This window comes from Montipora foliosa, chromosome 2 (assembly GCF_036669935.1).
Source record: "Montipora foliosa isolate CH-2021 chromosome 2, ASM3666993v2, whole genome shotgun sequence".
Lineage (NCBI taxonomy): Eukaryota > Metazoa > Cnidaria > Anthozoa > Scleractinia > Acroporidae > Montipora > Montipora foliosa.
In genome coordinates, this window is record NC_090870.1 from 62,240,431 (window position 1) to 62,257,240 (window position 16,810).

At 41.8% G+C, this 16,810-nt stretch overlaps 1 protein-coding gene across 2 annotated transcripts in view; it reads left to right on the top strand.

Moving 5' to 3' along the window:
• The window catches only part of LOC137984816 (solute carrier family 53 member 1-like), a 24,863-nt gene extending 8,720 nt beyond the window's left edge, over nucleotides 1–16,143 (top strand). The window contains exons 6-15 of one of the 2 annotated variants that reach the window (XM_068832122.1): nucleotides 74–175; nucleotides 1,423–1,506; nucleotides 2,862–2,940; nucleotides 4,053–4,243; nucleotides 5,910–6,089; nucleotides 6,843–6,984; nucleotides 8,930–9,112; nucleotides 9,607–9,776; nucleotides 10,826–10,956; nucleotides 15,332–16,143. In XM_068832122.1, coding sequence (XP_068688223.1) covers nucleotides 74–175; nucleotides 1,423–1,506; nucleotides 2,862–2,940; nucleotides 4,053–4,243; nucleotides 5,910–6,089; nucleotides 6,843–6,984; nucleotides 8,930–9,112; nucleotides 9,607–9,776; nucleotides 10,826–10,956; nucleotides 15,332–15,632 — 1,563 coding nt within the window. In that variant the 3' untranslated portion in view covers nucleotides 15,633–16,143. Of the gene's footprint in view, nucleotides 1–73; nucleotides 176–1,422; nucleotides 1,507–2,861; nucleotides 2,941–4,052; nucleotides 4,244–5,909; nucleotides 6,090–6,842; nucleotides 6,989–8,929; nucleotides 9,113–9,606; nucleotides 9,777–10,825; nucleotides 10,957–15,331 lie in introns of both variants that reach the window. The other variant, XM_068832114.1, reaches the window with a different exon arrangement.
• Nucleotides 16,144–16,810: the final 667 nt, after the last annotated feature.

Genomic DNA, 16,810 nt, shown 5'->3' on the forward strand with positions numbered 1-16,810 from the left:
CTGAAACCAGGATGAGCTGTTGAAGCCCACTGACAAATATATTATTATCACTTTGCCTTCTGCTGTCATTTAGGTATTTGAGACTCCAAATGGTGCACTTTACAGGCAAGAAAAAGTGGAAGTTGCAGATTTCTTTACCAACAAACATGTAGATGAGATGATTCTGGAGACTGAGGTCAGTAAAACCATTATCTGGTTTTGACTTAAAATGACAGTTGTTTGAAGGGTGGTTGGTACTTTTCGGAGACTGTTACTATCCAGTGGATATCAATGTTTTATATCTTGTGGTGATCACTTATCTGCTGGGTGATTAATGCTATTGAACAGCCATTAGCCTATTGACCGAATGCAAAAACAACGAGCGCCAACAAATTCTTCTTTTGTCTTTGTGTTAATTAGCCCAAATAGCCTTGTTTTACAGCCCAAATTCTTTCAATTTTACGTGTGTTAACGAGGCTACTTAGGCTAATTAACACAAACTAAGGCAAAAGAATAATTTGTTGGCAGCCATTTTTGCATTTGGTCAATGTTTGTATCCAGTACTTGCAGGTAACCATGTAATCATAAGATATCTACTGGTCCCCATTGTGCTATTGATTCCTCTGTGGGATGGGGATTTATCTGGGCCCATGTGTTAAAAGACCCGATAACTTAAACAGCAAGTGGATAAATCACTTTTCAGATGTTGGCCAAGGCTCCCATAATCTTTTTGTTAGATGGGCTAATAGAGTGTGTAATTATTCACGGTTACAAATACATGTACTGAAATCTTTGCACAGATTGAAACTGTTGGATAGTGACTTGTGCACTAGGTAAAGTTATCCAGGCTTTCAACAAATGGGGCATGGTTTCACTGCTGGAAATCACTGAAGTACTGTAGACTCGATTAAAGTGACACACTGTATCAGACCTATTGAATTTTTGTTGAATTCACAATAGTGACAGCAGCAGCAGCAAATGCATTACTGCCAAGTCTTGTGGGATTTTGGGAGGCGCGGTGGCCTCACAGTTAGTGCGCTTGACTCCGGATCGAGTGGTCTGGGTTCAGGGCGTGGCCTGGGACATTGGGTTGTGTTTTTGGGCAAGCACTTTACCCTCACAGTGCCTCTCTTCACCCAGGTGTATAAATGGGTACTGGTGAATTTAATCCTGGGGGTAGCCCTGCGTTGGACTAGCATGATCCATCCAGCTGGGAGTAGAAATACTCCTAGTCGCTTCATGCTACAGAAACCGGGATAAGCTCCAGCCTAATGTACCACTTGACTTGTAAGCCAAGGTGTCCAAAAACAAAACAAAACAAAAACTGGGTACAAGAACATACATGTAAATTTAAATCTGTAGAAAAGCGAGACGTTATTCTATATTAATATCTCATCTCCCATGTTATGTAATGTTGAATTTCGTCGTGATTTTAATTTCCAGGACCTGTACATAACAGAACTTGAGGATGGGAATCGTTCTAAAGCCATGAATAGATTAAGAGTGCCACCGCTACAGGAACGAAGTGTAAGTACAGCTGTATTGACGTTTCACGTGAAACATCTTCTGATTCACGTGACCACTTGTCTCAAACGACTGCCGATCACTTGGCTTAAGCTCATGGCATCACCTTTGAGATATAACAGCAAAAGGTAGATTTTGGTCGAAAAAACGAGGTCTTTTGCTTTGTAGAACGCAAGACCACATTCAAGTTAAGTGGGATAACGGAAGTAACTGATCGAAAGCGCGTCAGTGGGAATAAAGGATGAAAGGAAAGGAAAGGAAATAAAAGAACGAGAGTGAGAGAGAAAAGAACGAGGAAGACACTGGGAAGATCCATAGTTTGGTGTCTCGACGATTCGGTGGTTTATTAATGGAAAAAAAGAGAGACGTTTGAAGACGATTTTCTCAGAATTATGAAAATCGCAGTAAGCGACAAACGTTCCAGCCAATATGTGATTGTTGGTCATAGCGTTCACACGGTCATGAAAAGTCATGAAAAGTCTTGGAATTTGAAAATGCTCTTTGCAGGCCTGGAAAAGTCAAGAAATTTGGGTAAAATGGCCAAGTTCATGAAAAAGTCATGAAATTGTATTTTATTGCCGGTCTACTCCTTTTTTCTGAATAAAAATCTTGAGTATCCTTCTTGTAAAATTTTGATCGAAAGTGTGTCGAAAAAACGCCAGTTGCACACGCACGTCGCGCGTACTTCTTCGCCGAAAATGCAGTAACGTAAGGTCATGGAAAAGTCATTAAGGACGGTGCCTACTATTGTTATTGCGCATGCGTTCTGCGCATCTCGAGATACTCGGATTTCCTATCGGCGGTGCAGAACTTAGCAAGTGCTTTTGGTATCCATGAAGAAAATTAGGGGTAACCATGCATTTTTCAGTGATAATTAAGCTTCAATTTGGAAAAGAACGCCATACATTGCTTTGTATTTTAAAGCTTTTTACAAATATTGTTGATTAGTTATCCTTGAAAAATGCGTGGTTACCCCTATCCCCTTTTTGGGTATCAAGAGGGCTTGCTAAGATCTGCTTTTCCGTGCATTCAGTAAACCGTGCAAAAATACCTTTGAATTAATAAGCACCGTCCTTAAATTTAATTTTATTCCTTATTTTCAGTGTGAACCCTGTTAGACTTTGTTGAAGTGTTTAGTTTCTACATGTAGAAAAGAATATATTGGCCATTTCCGACCTGTCAACCGCTCCTCAAAGTGTCCAAGAGCGAAGTTTCCTAAAAGTTAATTACCATACCCACTTGGATTCGCCTTGAAGAAGAATCCGAAATGACTTACTCTCGACATTTAACAGAAAAGCGCTCTGATTGTTGATGTATTTCAAATTATGTTCATAGCGATCTTTTATCTCTGTACTCAGGGCGGAAACTGGGTGTCCTGCAAAGTGGGATTTTTAGCTGGTCTTTTCCTTATGCTAGTATCAATAGCTACAGTTGCTGGTAAGAAAACTTTTATTAATTTCACTTGAACTTTAGCATCTACGAAGGGAAACTGATTGGTTTATATCTCAAAATGAGTGTTCCTGGTTGGCTATTACAATTGCGTGACACATTGACGCGAGCATGATGCCAGCAGCATTGTCCAGACTCTTATCGACAACGGCAAATCAGCCAATCAGATTGCGAGATTACAAGTAGTTGTGGTAAAAATCAAGTTTGCTCGTAGTCATGTCATTAGTCAAAAATAGTTCTTCCAAGCAACACGATTTATCCAACGTGGACCGGAAATGAAACGTAATACATTGACGATAAGCACCTACCATTACTTTCCTTTAGGCTTTCAGGAGTCCGAAAGTGTTGTTTTTTCAAACGAGTTGATTAACCTACGAATGAAAGATTTGCGAGATGTCGTTTCGAGTGTTAACCCTTCGTCAGACCTAGCTTGATGCCATATTGGCTAAACTTAAGTATCTAGGTTAGCGTCTGCGCAGAAACACCAGAAGCCCGAAGTTTGCGGAAAACAGACGTCGAAAAAGAACCTAGCATTTTTGTAGAATGTTGTACCCCTGTGAGCAGCGGCCATGCGTTTTTACTTAAAAAAGGAGAGCTTACCGGTTTCATTCCGGTGATTGGTTGATAAGATCAAAATGGCCACCATTTCTTTGTTAAGGAACGCGAACGTAGTGCCTGTGACGTCATGCGAAATGCTCCACAGAAAATGACAGTTGGAACAACATTTTATGAACTTCTGTGGTATCAACTACAAAATATAAAATGAACACTAAATGAACGCGTTTGTGAAGGAGCCACTTTTTCTTATGTCAACTTAAAACTGCCCGTTGATTGTGGTACAAAAGGTCCCAGTCATCTCGCCACCAGAAAGTCTCACCATGAGTCAATTTGCCACCAAGTATTCTATGTTCTTGACGTTGGCCGAGCTCAATAACACTTCGATAGCGAGTTGGTTGGCAGCTAGTCTGCTGATGGCAAGATAACTGAAAACCTTTACCATGACCAGTGTGCAATTGTTCTAATTAGCGAGACTGCGAAAAAATCTCTTGTTAAATTTATACTGAGGGGTATGAACATAAACCTCTTTTCTTCATTTTCAGCCTTTTTCACTGTTCACAATAAAGGTGAATTCGATATCGCTATCCGGATTTATCGTGGTATATTCCTCTTTGTACTGGTGACATTTCTCTTGGCCGTGAATACCTGGGGCTGGCGAAAAGCAGGCGTCAATCACGTACTTATATTTGAACTCGACCCACGTGACCACCTTAGCTATCAACAGTTATTAGAGGTAATGACATGGAGCGAACACTGCTCTGATATAATTGGTCAGTTTCGTACTGTTGTGGTTGGACTGGAACAAACATGAAATAGGAGTTAACGCAGCTCCGCTTCGTTCTGCGCTGTGATCGTGTGTAAGCTCGAGCATACGAAACTGGTCAATTCTGGAAACCGTTATTTTAAAGGCGCCCGCAAATAAGGAAACATTTGCTTCCACGAAAATGTTTCCGCAGTTTGCGGGCGCCTTAAGTGATTAATATATTTTAATTGCTGAGAGAAAGTTAAGTCTTGAAATGATCATTACAGTGCTACTTTAGCAAAATGAAACGTGAACGGGATTCGAACCGTGAACAGGATTTGACCTCTTCGTTACCGGTGAGATGCTCTGCCAGTTGAGCTATCAAGCCAATTACTGCAATTTGCCGGGCGTAGAAGGTAAGGTAAGCGCTTTCCGAACCAATGACCCAACACGCCGGTGCTTATCCCCGGTTTACGTAGCATTAAGCGACTAGGACTATTTTTAACTCCCCTGGGTGGGATGCTAGGGCATCGCAAAGTTACCCCCAGCATTTCCCCGGTACCCATTTATACACTTGGGTAAAGACCCGAACCCGGACCACTCCGCTCCGGAGTAGAGCACACTAACCATGAGGCCACCGCAACTCCCACACCGGCCGTAGAGGCGCCCGCAAAGGAGGATACAATAGGGACCTTTAGGTCGGCCGACGACTACGAGTGCTATCACGAGTACGAGGTTTCCGTTCTGAGCATGCGCATAACAAAGTTCAAAGTTCAAAGTGTTCAAAGTGCGCGTGCTCAGAACGGAAAACTCGTACACACCGGGCTTAGAGGATCGAGAGCTGGCGATCCGTGGCGCTGGCTAAGAGGATCGCAGCTCTGGGAGCGAGATTGAAACACTTCGGGAAACAATGTTTCGTCGTTTGCGGGCGTCTTAAGAAAGGAAAAAATTTTTACTACTTCATGGAATCACGCCATCATTTGACATCTCAGTTAAAGTAGTGTACGAGAGACGTTTTACCTAATGTGGTGTCCTCGCTTAGACGAGACGGGATTCGCGAAGCTTAGTCGTATAGCATTCGATCAAAGTTCAATTTAAAGATATATTATTCCGATGATAAGACGGGAATACTCGGAAGATCAGAGTCGGCTCCTACCGGAAGTCGAAGCTATGACCTTTCGATGACCAGCTCGTATGCTCTGCCACTGAGCATTTCGAGACTGTTTTGGAGCTGGGGTGACAAGTATCCTCCATTACTACTGAGAAGTACATCAACTATGAAAGACACGGAGAGTATGCATGTGATAACCAATTGGAACTCGGAAAAATATCCGTCTCGACCCTCCAAGATCTACCTGGATGCTCTAACCACTGAGCTACTGGAGACCCTACGAATGAGAGCCAATGTTATCTGTGAGCTTTTACTGTTGGGGTTGAAATTGTCGAATTGCGACATTATTTTATCATGTTTTCAAGGTAGCAAAAAGCAAAAACTTAAATCCTGACTTAAATCCTCTCCGTTCTTGAGATACAAAGGGAATTGTGACATCCGAAAATGATCTGTAAAGTTTCGGGACTTTCGAGAAACGGGGACCTAGTTGCAATGTGAAATGTATCTTTCGGTACTCATTAGTACTTCTGTCTTGTGCTCTTTCAGGTTGCCTTGTTGCTCGGCGTCTTGTGGGCCTTTAGTTTGGTGGTGTTCATGTTCGAGCACATCTTAGGAATCCCAGCTTACTATCCAAACTTGGTCTTAGTGTCATTTTTGTTCCTGTTTACTGTTAATCCCTTCAGAATATGCTATTATAGAGCGCGCTTCTGGCTTCTAAGAGTTCTGGTAAGTCTTAAAAAAGAGAAAACGCATAAACTAGTAGTTTTATTTGCTAGTACCGCTTTCGTTGATGGTGAAATTATGTCAAGATTTTTAGCATAAAGTAGCCCCTAGTATTGTTTAGATCCATTTTCTCATGGTGCCGAAACGTGCAGGAGTCAGCAGAGTGGCCTTTTTGCTAGGGCGTTGTATCAGTGTGCATGCGAGTGGCCCGTGCTTCATGTCCTGCTCCACACCAACGAACTTTGCCCTCGATAGTACCCAATGTAGCTCTGCCGCGTTTTGTAATTATCAGTCAACCCTTTGGTTCATTGTGGTTGCTATTTAAGCGCCTAAATACCTCTGTGTGCAAATGCAGGGTGCCTCACGTTTATTGTCCCGTAAAGATGTGAGAGACTTGTAAATTTGTCGCTGGCAGCCATATACCTATCTAGGATTTCGAGTTTTCATCTACTGCTCCGTGTGCCCGTTAAGGAACTATTGAGGCTTTATGTGCAAGGGTACTAAATCCTATTCTCGTCGGTTCATTTATGTGCGTATTCTATATCCAAAATACTGCTCGCTCAGCCTTTAGTTTAATCTCCTTCGCAGTCTTTATGGGTGCGTCACGTGACATCCCAAAAAACGTCTGCGAAGGAGATTACCTGTAGTTGGGAAAGAGTTGCCTTTCGCTTCGTTAGCACTGTCTCAAAGTCATGGCAAAAGGCTTTGTTTTCCTTTCAGATGGTACAATGCTGAAAGTTGTTTGTTTTGTTTCAGTTTCGTATCTTCACTGCACCGTTTCAACACGTAGGATTCGCAGATTTCTGGCTGGCAGATCAGCTCAATAGTTTGGCAGTAGCTCTGCTTGATTTACAGTTTATTGGTTGTTTCTATGCGCATGACTGGCATGTATCCAATAGTGAGTATACTCCCGATATTTTTTTCTAGTTTGGTATTCTCCTGTAATCTGATCGCGTTTTTCTGGTTTGTGTATCCTGCTGTTGGTATTGTTGGTGCGAGATGCAAACTAACAGGCGGCGAAGCCCCATTCTCCGCACCAACTATACCGCCAGCGAAGCAGGCTAGGTTTGTGAGACGAGAAACACAAAAATCTTAACATCGCCTCTTCTAAGGTTAAGATTGATGATTTCTCCTTACTCGAAATTCAGAGTTTTTTAACGAAGGGAGGAGCCGCAATAGAAGAACATTTAGAAAATTAAATTTGCTTTGAAAGCTTTGAACCCTGAAAATAAAGGAAATTAACAAACAAAATGAATTCATTAGGAAAAGTTCGGGCGGAATAGTGAACCAAAAAGCTTAATATACATGTGTTGTTTCTGTCCAATAATCCAACTAAGAACAGTGTGTGAGTCAGTGAGTGCTTTAGTCACCACATCAGTCATGTGATCCCTGTTAGCCTGCCATTCCTTACAACCAACCAAACTCTACCACCCTCGTGGCTTGACATCTCCCCAGCGCAGTCCCCCTAAAATTGATTTCCGTCATGGACTGTTTAGATTATCTAATATTGTCACTTTCAAGTGATCTCTTAGACAATAGGGACTTTAAGAGCCACTACGACGACAACATGACGAAAACTTCACCTGAAAATGTAACTTTGCTCAAGCGTACAGGAAAGTCTTTCACGATTATTCCATCGCGTTAATAAATTAGTGCGATCCGTTTCAGGGTCAGTAAGGGAAGAGCCACATTTGTGTACTCGTGTTGTCGTCAAAACCTCAAATTTAGAGATTTCGTGTCGTTGTTAGGCAGAGTATCATCAAAACGTGCACCAAAATAGATCACCAAAACAGAGTATCACCAAACCAAATGCGTGCCGCACGTGCAGCACGATTATTTTTCCTCGTTTAAGCAGTGATGGCAGTGTCGTTGCCGTCGCCGTCATCGTTTCTTATAGCCTGCGTAGCAAGCGTTCCTGTTCGACAGAAGAGCTTCAAACCGATTTTCTGCAAAATGGCCGCGCGAAAGTTGGGGCAAGAGTAACACTGAGTAATGCTTGAAAAATTCGTTGCAACCCCATTGCGGAAAGTAGAACTCAATTCTACTTTCCCCAACGTTTCTGCAACTGGCCTCGCAATGTTTTTGGCCGTTGCAAGATATGTTACATTGAGCAATGATTGGTGCAACTTGTTTCGCAATGGCGTTGCGAGACAAGTTGCGCGAGGTATTGCACAGTGTAACAGCGCCTTTAGCACTTCATCCTTCGACGACCTGGCCTGGGTTGCTCGAAGCATGGTTAGCACTCATCAGCGTTAAATACCATGTAAACCTATTATGTATAGGTTTTGGTACCTAGAGCGGTTTTCAATTGAGTGTCGAAAGTAATTAGATAATTACTTTGGTTTATAATTACTTCACTCAGTGATTGGTTCAAAGTTCTCGCGCCATTTTTTCAACCAATCAGAAGTGAAACCAAAACCAATCGTGGCTCGCGCGTGCTCATTTTCCCGCGCTTTGTGTCGGCTACGTGTAATTACTTCGAGTTTTGATTGGTTTGCTGGATTGTCTCCGTCCTTTTTGATTGGCCAAAGTAATTACTCTGGTTTTGGTTTTACGACACTCAATTGAAAATCGCTCTAACGAGTCTTCGAGCAAACGGCCTCGGGACGTTAAAATTGCTGGCTTTATGTCCATACACGGACCTTCATTCTGTCGCAAATAACGAGGAGCTCTCAATTTAGAAGCTTTTGTAGTTTCTTTGGCGTCCTAGCCAATTTAATTTTTCAAAATACTTTTTTCCTTTTTTCTCTCTCAAGATGTGTAAAATTATATTAATCTTATCTATCGTGTACTTATATTGACAAAAGAAATAAATAAAAAATTTAAAACATTTTCCCTTGCAGGGAGTGAAATGATTTGTGATGGCACATTATACGGTATTCGTCCTTTCGTAGCTTGTCTTCCTGCTTGGTTTCGGTTCGCGCAGTGTTTACGTCGTTTCAGGGACACCAGACAAGCCTTTCCACATCTTGTTAATGCCGGCAAATACTCAACATCCTTCTTCGTAGTTGCTTTTTCTACTCTAGGTAAGAATTATTACTGTAAGCCTATCAGAAGGTCTCAGAAGTGTCGGAAAACAGGATTCGTAATTTAAAGGGTACGTCATCACGATCAGAGAGAGTTACAGGGAGTCGGCATGAGTCTCCGATTTGATCCCGAGGAACGGATCCCGAAGAAAATAGAAACGTTGTGATTCTTCAGATTCCACCCAGATTACGCCTCCTCCAATAGAGCTCTTTCACTCACGTGACCAGCAGCCATATTGGATTACTGAAACAAGAGAAAGTATTTACAGAAAAATAGAGAACAATTCTCGGAGGATTAGTTTGGTACACCATCATGGCCGCCATTCCTTTGTTTTGGAACACCAACATGGCCGCCGTGACGTCATGTGAAAACACTCTACAGGCCATTTCCGAGTTCATGTGTGCCTCCTCCTCAGAGGGAGTCAAAGTACGAAGTTTAGTTTTCGTTCATATGTAAAGTAGAACTAATTACAGTTTTTTTTATCGTTCAACAGCCAAATCGAACTCTGTTCAGCGCGACCGTTTTTTCTTGGCGTGGATTATTTCTGCGGTGGTCAGCACATGTTATACATTCGCCTGGGACATCAAGATGGACTGGGGACTACTGGATAAGAGCGCGGGCGAAAATATATTGCTGAGGGAGGAGATAGTGTATTCCTCAAAGGTGAGGAAGGCTACTTCCGTCTATTACGGGAAAAAAAAAAAAAAAAGGCGAAACGGAGAAGTGATCCTCACACTTATCTGGACAGTTTAAGCACCTTAAAAATTCAGAAAAATTCATATAATACCATATGTCCATTGTCACCTGAAGAATTATTATACTTTTCTTTCATTCAAGGTGAACATACCATAACACCAGCGCGGTGTGGCCAACACATCACGCATGCGCACAACTATTTCACCCGGTTAATTGCCAGCGATGAACAGCTGTTTCGGTCATGGTGTGTTCAGCTTCCTTTTAATGCTTTTATCGCGGAAAAACAGTGTATGGATTAAAATTTGCGAGTACCTGAGACCTAATATTCCGTTATCGGTCTAAACGGAATGCAAATATGCAAATACCCTTTCCGGGCCGAGTAAACAAGCATCGAACTCAGCTCACATACCATAGCGACTTTTGCCAGGGAATGAAACCCGCATGGACTCTTTGATGGGCAGCGAGATCCTAACCCTCCCGGGCTACAGAAATGCCGAACTAAATTCGTGCCCAGGCGTGCACGAGTGGGCTAGTTATCAGACCCCACGCTCTTTAACTTACGCCTCTATTCTAAAGGCCAGGGCCCGGTTGTTCAAAAGCCGATTAACGCTAATCCCAGATTAAAAATTGACCAAGGAGTTTATTTCTCTACTCCCAAATGCTGTTCAACGCTGAATCGCTGATATTCGGCAAAACGTTACATCGAAGGAAGTCAATCTTGAAAACCAAAATTACCAAAAGAGACTTTCACCAAAAACAGGAAAACGTGAAACAAAGTTTACGCTAATCCTGGATTAAGTTAATCGGCTTTCGAACAACCCGGCCCAGTGCTTTTGGAAAACCTCATTTACTCATTCGCATATTCCTAAATGGAAATTGGAGTATGCAATGTTTTTCTACATTAAGAGAATAGACTAAAAAACTCCTGTTTAATATGTGTAATTGTTTGTTGACAAGTTGTTTTACGGTTTCTGATTTTCAGTTTGTGCGTTGTACTCCTTTTCTTTCTTTCGTAGGCTTTTTACTACTTTGCTGTGATAGAAGACTTGATCTTCCGGCTGTTATGGACATTGACGGTTTCTGTTGGAGAACCAATATTCCACTCCGAAATTCTAAAACTTGTTTTATCCATTTGTGAAGTATTGAGGTGAGCAGACACTTTATAAGCAATACGTACCAGTAAGTAGTTTTCAAATGAAGTAAATTGACACTCGTCAGCAAATTGCATCGATTCCAGATAAACATGATATTCTCAATATACCCCAAGTTTTAAACCAGGCTCCAGTTGTTCAAACACTGGGACCAGATGTCCAGAAATGTACATAATTAAATGCGCCACCCATTTTGATTGTTGTTCAACTCCAATTGTCCCGATGAGTCTAAGCATTTGGCACCTAGTTCCAACAACAAGTTCCGTAGCAGATGTCTCTTTTTTTTTGCGTTCGCTGTGCTGACGAGTTCGAGGAAAAGAGAACTCTGCCATGGGTCAAACTCACTGTGTTGAGCATGCACGGTGCTGGTTACTTAGCGACCGAATCCTCGCGTCACAGTCAGCAAACATGGTGCATGCGTTTTGAACAGAGCGGTCCAAAGTCGTGTACGACGGTTTTATCAAAGCGAGTTTCGACCCATGGCAGAGGTCTATTTTCTCGTACTTGTCAGCCCAGCGAATGCAAAAAGAAGAACTGCTAGTAGGGAAAACAATAAGGTAAGTGTTAACGTTATAGGCAGGGCTCGAAATTGCGACCAATACAGTCACATTTTCGACTGAATTTTTTCCCTTTACGACTAAAATATATGGAGAAGTCGCAAATTTGCGACTTGTTTTCACCTTCGCTCTTTCGAAACAAAAGCGTTAGGAGTTGCCACTTTGCTACTACTTTTGCTAAAATAAATAAATAAATAAATGACAAAACTATTTTGTTTCTCACCGTGAATTTTCTTTAATCAGAAGACAGCGTAATTGCAGCGTGATTTAGCTGCGATATATTAGGGACATTAGGGAGTTTAAGCAAAGACGACGGCTACGGCAACGAAAACGTCAGTCCAAAATATAAGTTAGCGCTATGGCAAGTATTTCGTTATTATTCCGTCTTGTTCACCTTGTGCAGTACAGGCAAACTATCCTGTAACTGAATAGGTACGAACGGTTTTAAAGTCAAAAGAGAAAATGACTGTTTCATTGTTATATGCTCACGTTGTCGTCAAAACCTAAAATTTGGTGATTTCACGTTGTTGTTTTGTGGCGTACGGCAGAGAAATGCACGGAAATTCGTGTTGCACGTGCGGCACGAATTTTTTTTCTTTTTCAATTAACCAATAATATTCTTGCTTTGTGGCGGTGCCGTAGCCGTAGCCGTCGTCTTTGCTTAAACTCCCTATTAGGAACCTTAAGATCTACGACGGCGACGTCAACGAAAACGTCACCTCAAAATAAAACTTTAGTCTTTCGCGATTATTCCATCTCGTTCACGTCCTACAATATGGGCGAAGTATCCTAAAAATAAATTGGTAAGAGCGATTTCAGAGTGAAAATAGAGAATGAAAGATTCTCTGTAGCATGCTCACGTTGTCGTCAAAACCTAAAATTTGGTGATTTCACGTCGTCGTCATACAGAAAACCGCAAAAATATGAGCAATAATCCGTGCCGCACGTGCAGCACGATTATTTATGCTCTTTTAACCAATGATATCACTGTTTTATCGCGTTGTCGTCGACGTCGTCGTCGTAGATCTTAAGCTCCCTATTAAGCAAAGACAACGGCGACGGCAACGAGAACGTCACAAATTTGCATATTTATTGGGCCAAAACAACAGCTTTGCACGCTTTGCACGTGTGTTTTTCACTTTTGTCCATGTCTTTGCCGTCTACAGCAAAACAACAACGTAAAATAACCAAATTTGAGGTTTTATGAAGAACGTCAGCACTTGAGGATAAATTTTCATTTTCTCCCGGCAGGGTTCTTGTTAAGAGCCGGTAACCGGTTATTTTTACCGGCTGTTCAAGTAAATGTTACCGGCTGTTTCACTGAAATATTAACCGAAATTATCCAACGAATGTTCGTCTGTTCAAAGGTGAAATTACATTGCGTTTATGGGAAAATATTGCGTTCCCCCTCCAACTAATCCTGTGAAGATATCTGGCACATGTTATCGCTTCGAAAATATACCATTTATTAAAGCAATCCAGCTTGATTTTGCCAACTCATCCTTCGAAACGATGTCCGCCATGTTTCCCTCCCATTCCTCCCGCGGCCAGGGGAAACCCCCACGTAACCATTAAAAACGTTTTACAACATGGCATCCACGCGTGGAAAACGCCAGAAAGGTCTTTCGGAGTTTAGTTTTCAACCGAAGCGTCAGAAAAGCGGTGGTGAGTGAAAATCAGTGAAATAGTATAACCTTCTTTCCTTTTGCTGAGTATTAAATTAATTTAGCAGCCGCTGGCACGGGACAGCGATCGTTACGAACGTCAAGTTAAGACTTGAGCTCGCTAGCCCGTGCAGGGGCAGGTAACAAAGTTACCTCCTATTTTTGGTTTTTTACCTCCTGTACAAAAACTTAACAAGAACTCTGCTCCCGTAAATTAATTGACGTTCCGACCAGTGTCGTTTTTGAGGAACTACCACTCCCTTGTCATAATATTAAAAAGGTTGAAATAGTCACGAAGTGATTAAAATAACGCGAATTTATATTTTGAGATGACGTTCTCGTTGCCGTCGCTGTTGTCGTTGCTTAAGCTCCTATTACGTGCACAACTCCATTCCTTCGAATCGTTCGCCATTTTCAGTGGGTTCTTTACACACAAGTATTGCGGGCTCATTTTTTTTTGCTGAACTGCTTACAACACAATGCAAGCGCGACCGTTTTGCGACTAAATGTTGGACCGATTTTTTCGTTAATTTCGAGCCATGACAGGGTGAATACAGGGAATAGAGTTAGGGAACACTTTGGCGGTAATTGCATTATCACTCTTTATTATATCTCTCAGATAGTACGCGCGCTGTAATTGGCTAAATTAGCGGGCCGTATTCTACAGTACGGCCCGCTGTACAGCCCGCTAAATTTAAAATTTCGACAAAACATCATCTAGCGAGTTTTTCATGTCATTTCTGTTGCATAAACTTGTATTGAAAACTGTTTGATTCTTGCAAGCAACTATTTCCAACTTAACAGCCAAGAAGATTTAGTTTTTGGGATTTTGGCACGGCATTCTTTGTGGCAGTTGAACCTTCTGCTTCACTTTGACTAGTTTCCTTGCCCACGCGCCGGTTAACCTCAGAGATATAATAAATATCTTACTAACCAAGTTTTCTCGGTCCGTACTGTAAGTTACGGATCCTCGTTTTTTCCCGTTGATTTATGGCCCAAGCGCGAAGCGCGCGGGCCATAAATCAACGGGATAAAACTCGGTCCGTAACTTACAGTACGGACCTCGAACTCGGTTAGTAAGAGGTATGTATTCCGAGACATCACAGTCACTGATGGTGGAGTTGGGGAGAAGCGGGGCAAGGGGACACTTCGTGACGCTTATTGAAATCGGTATGCATGCGTCGTGTTACATGTATTTCTGGACATATCTGAAGCCAATGGCCTCCCCATATTAATCCCCTGGGGAAACAAGTCGCAGCTAAACGGATGATCAAGTTGCGGAGATAGAGGAAACTTCTTGTTAACTTTCGACGGTCTTGACCCCACCTCTCTGCCGGAGGCCGGATTGTAATTACTCTTAGTAATAGAGCGGTTTTCAATCGAGTGTCGAACGTAATTAGCGAATTACTTTGGTTTTGCATTTACTTTACTACTCAGTGATTGGTTCAAAGTTCTCGCGCCACTTTTTCGACCAATCAGAAGTGAAACCAAAACCAATCGTGGCTCGCGCGTGCACATGTTTTCCCCTCTTGTGTCGGCTACGTGTAATTACTTCGTATTTTGTTTGGTTTACTGGATTGTCTTCGTCCTTTTTGATTGGCCAAAGTAATTACTTTGGTTTTGGTTTTACGACACTCATTTGAAAACCGTTCTATATTCAAGAGGCTAAGAAATGTGATACAGATCTGACGCGAATATTGTATATGACTTATTAAACGTCAGCATTTAAGTGTTAATGTACACTTGGCATTTTTGGTGATTCAAGACATTTTATCAGGGAAATCGAAAGAAACGTTTGTGTAACTTAAGAGAAATCTTTATCAGATATACAGATATTGATAAATAAAACATTTATTTTGTTTTTCCATCATGTATTACTAATTAGTTTTATTAGGGCAATAACAATCTTGTTATGCTGAGAGTCTATTTGTAAGCTATCTCGGCATTTTCGACCACCACTTCAAGGGAAGGACAGCGTGGGTCCAGGTTGGCTTGTGGCACGACTATGTCCCTTGAAAGCTAATCAAGCATTTAAGCGTTTCTTTTTCAATATTTTTTTCACTTCTTTGTACCCAATGCAATCGTATGATAGAGCGTACAATTTCTTCTGCCCTTGTTTGCACATCGTTTTACCTTCTTTCTGATTTCAGGCGTTTCATCTGGAATTTTTTTCGTCTTGAAAACGAGCATCTCAACAATTGCGGTCAGTTCCGTGCCGTACGCGATATCTCTGTGGTTCCAATCGACACCGAAGCGGACCAGGCCTATCTTGAGCAAATGATGGACGATATAGACGGCCTGGTATCTGACACTAAAAAAAACCGAAATAACCGCCGAAGAAAGTCCTCGTCGACATTCGTGAAATCCTTTCGCAAAATGTCATCCAAGTCTGAAGGTGTCAGAGCGGATCGCAGTATAGTGATTCAGTGTGAGAGAGAGACTCGATTGTGACGAAAAGATGGATAGAAAAGCTGAACGGAAATATTTTGGAATCACCACGAAGCTACATCAACAATTCTTCGAACTAGCAAAGAAACAAAGGACCCAAATGAACATAAGGCAGAAACAGTGGATCCCGACTCATCAGCAATAGATCTGGAGAAACCAGAGGTCGTATAAATAGATGCGCGATATCTGGGTATTATTGTTTGTGAGATAATTATGTTCAGCTATAGCGAAGATTTATCCCTGATACTGCAAGTTTCTTGACCCTAGCTGCGTGGTTCGGTGATTAGGGCGTTTGAGTTTGCATGCGCTTCCTCCGAGTTCAAATCCCGTTCTGACCTCTGGTTTGGATTTGTTTCCGGTTTCCCCGGATTCAACTCTACGTTTCGTAAATAGCTAACTGGTTATCTCCTTCCACTCGGGGTTCTTCATCATGTTTCTGTTATATTATTAAAAATGGGGTGCCAGTGAACTAGCTTGATAGCTAAGAGCACTTCCCTTATGAACAAGGCATTTACATCTTTTGTAACAATTATTCCTTATGCTGGAATGGTCCCACGCCTGTCACTACCCTGGCCGAGGGACTACTGTACCTTGCAAGTAATGTTGCGTATTCTTAGAAAACAGAATGTTCACCGTTTTTGTGACCTCCAAGTTTGAGTGGAGTCGATAGTGAAAGGAAAATAGTAATCTAGAGGTGATGGTTTGAAAACGAAAACCTCGGTATACGATCGATAGTTGATTGCTTATAGTATTTATTTTAAAGAGCGCTTTCATTTACTATAAAGTTATAGTGAACAATTCTTCATTGGATTGGAGGTGCCGGAATAGCGGTGGATATTTATCTCGTGGCTTCCTGCGCAGCTTGGTAAATATCCACCGCTTTCACCGATGCTTATTTTGCTTTCGTAAACGGTCGTTGTCATTTCTCAGAACGGTCGTTGCCATTTGAAACGGTCGATGCCATTTTTTAGCTCTGAATTACACTCATTAGGTCTAAGAACTCAGAAGGTTGCGGTTACTGGGAGTTGTGTCTCGCTGGTTATATGAGTTAGGGTTCTGTTTAGGGTGAGAGCTAAGAACCCGAGGTCGAGTCTTGAAATTTTCGGACTCTTTTTTTCCTCTAGTTTTTCCTTTATAAATGTTTTTTTTTTCCTTTTTTGTGTTAATTTTTGTTAATATTT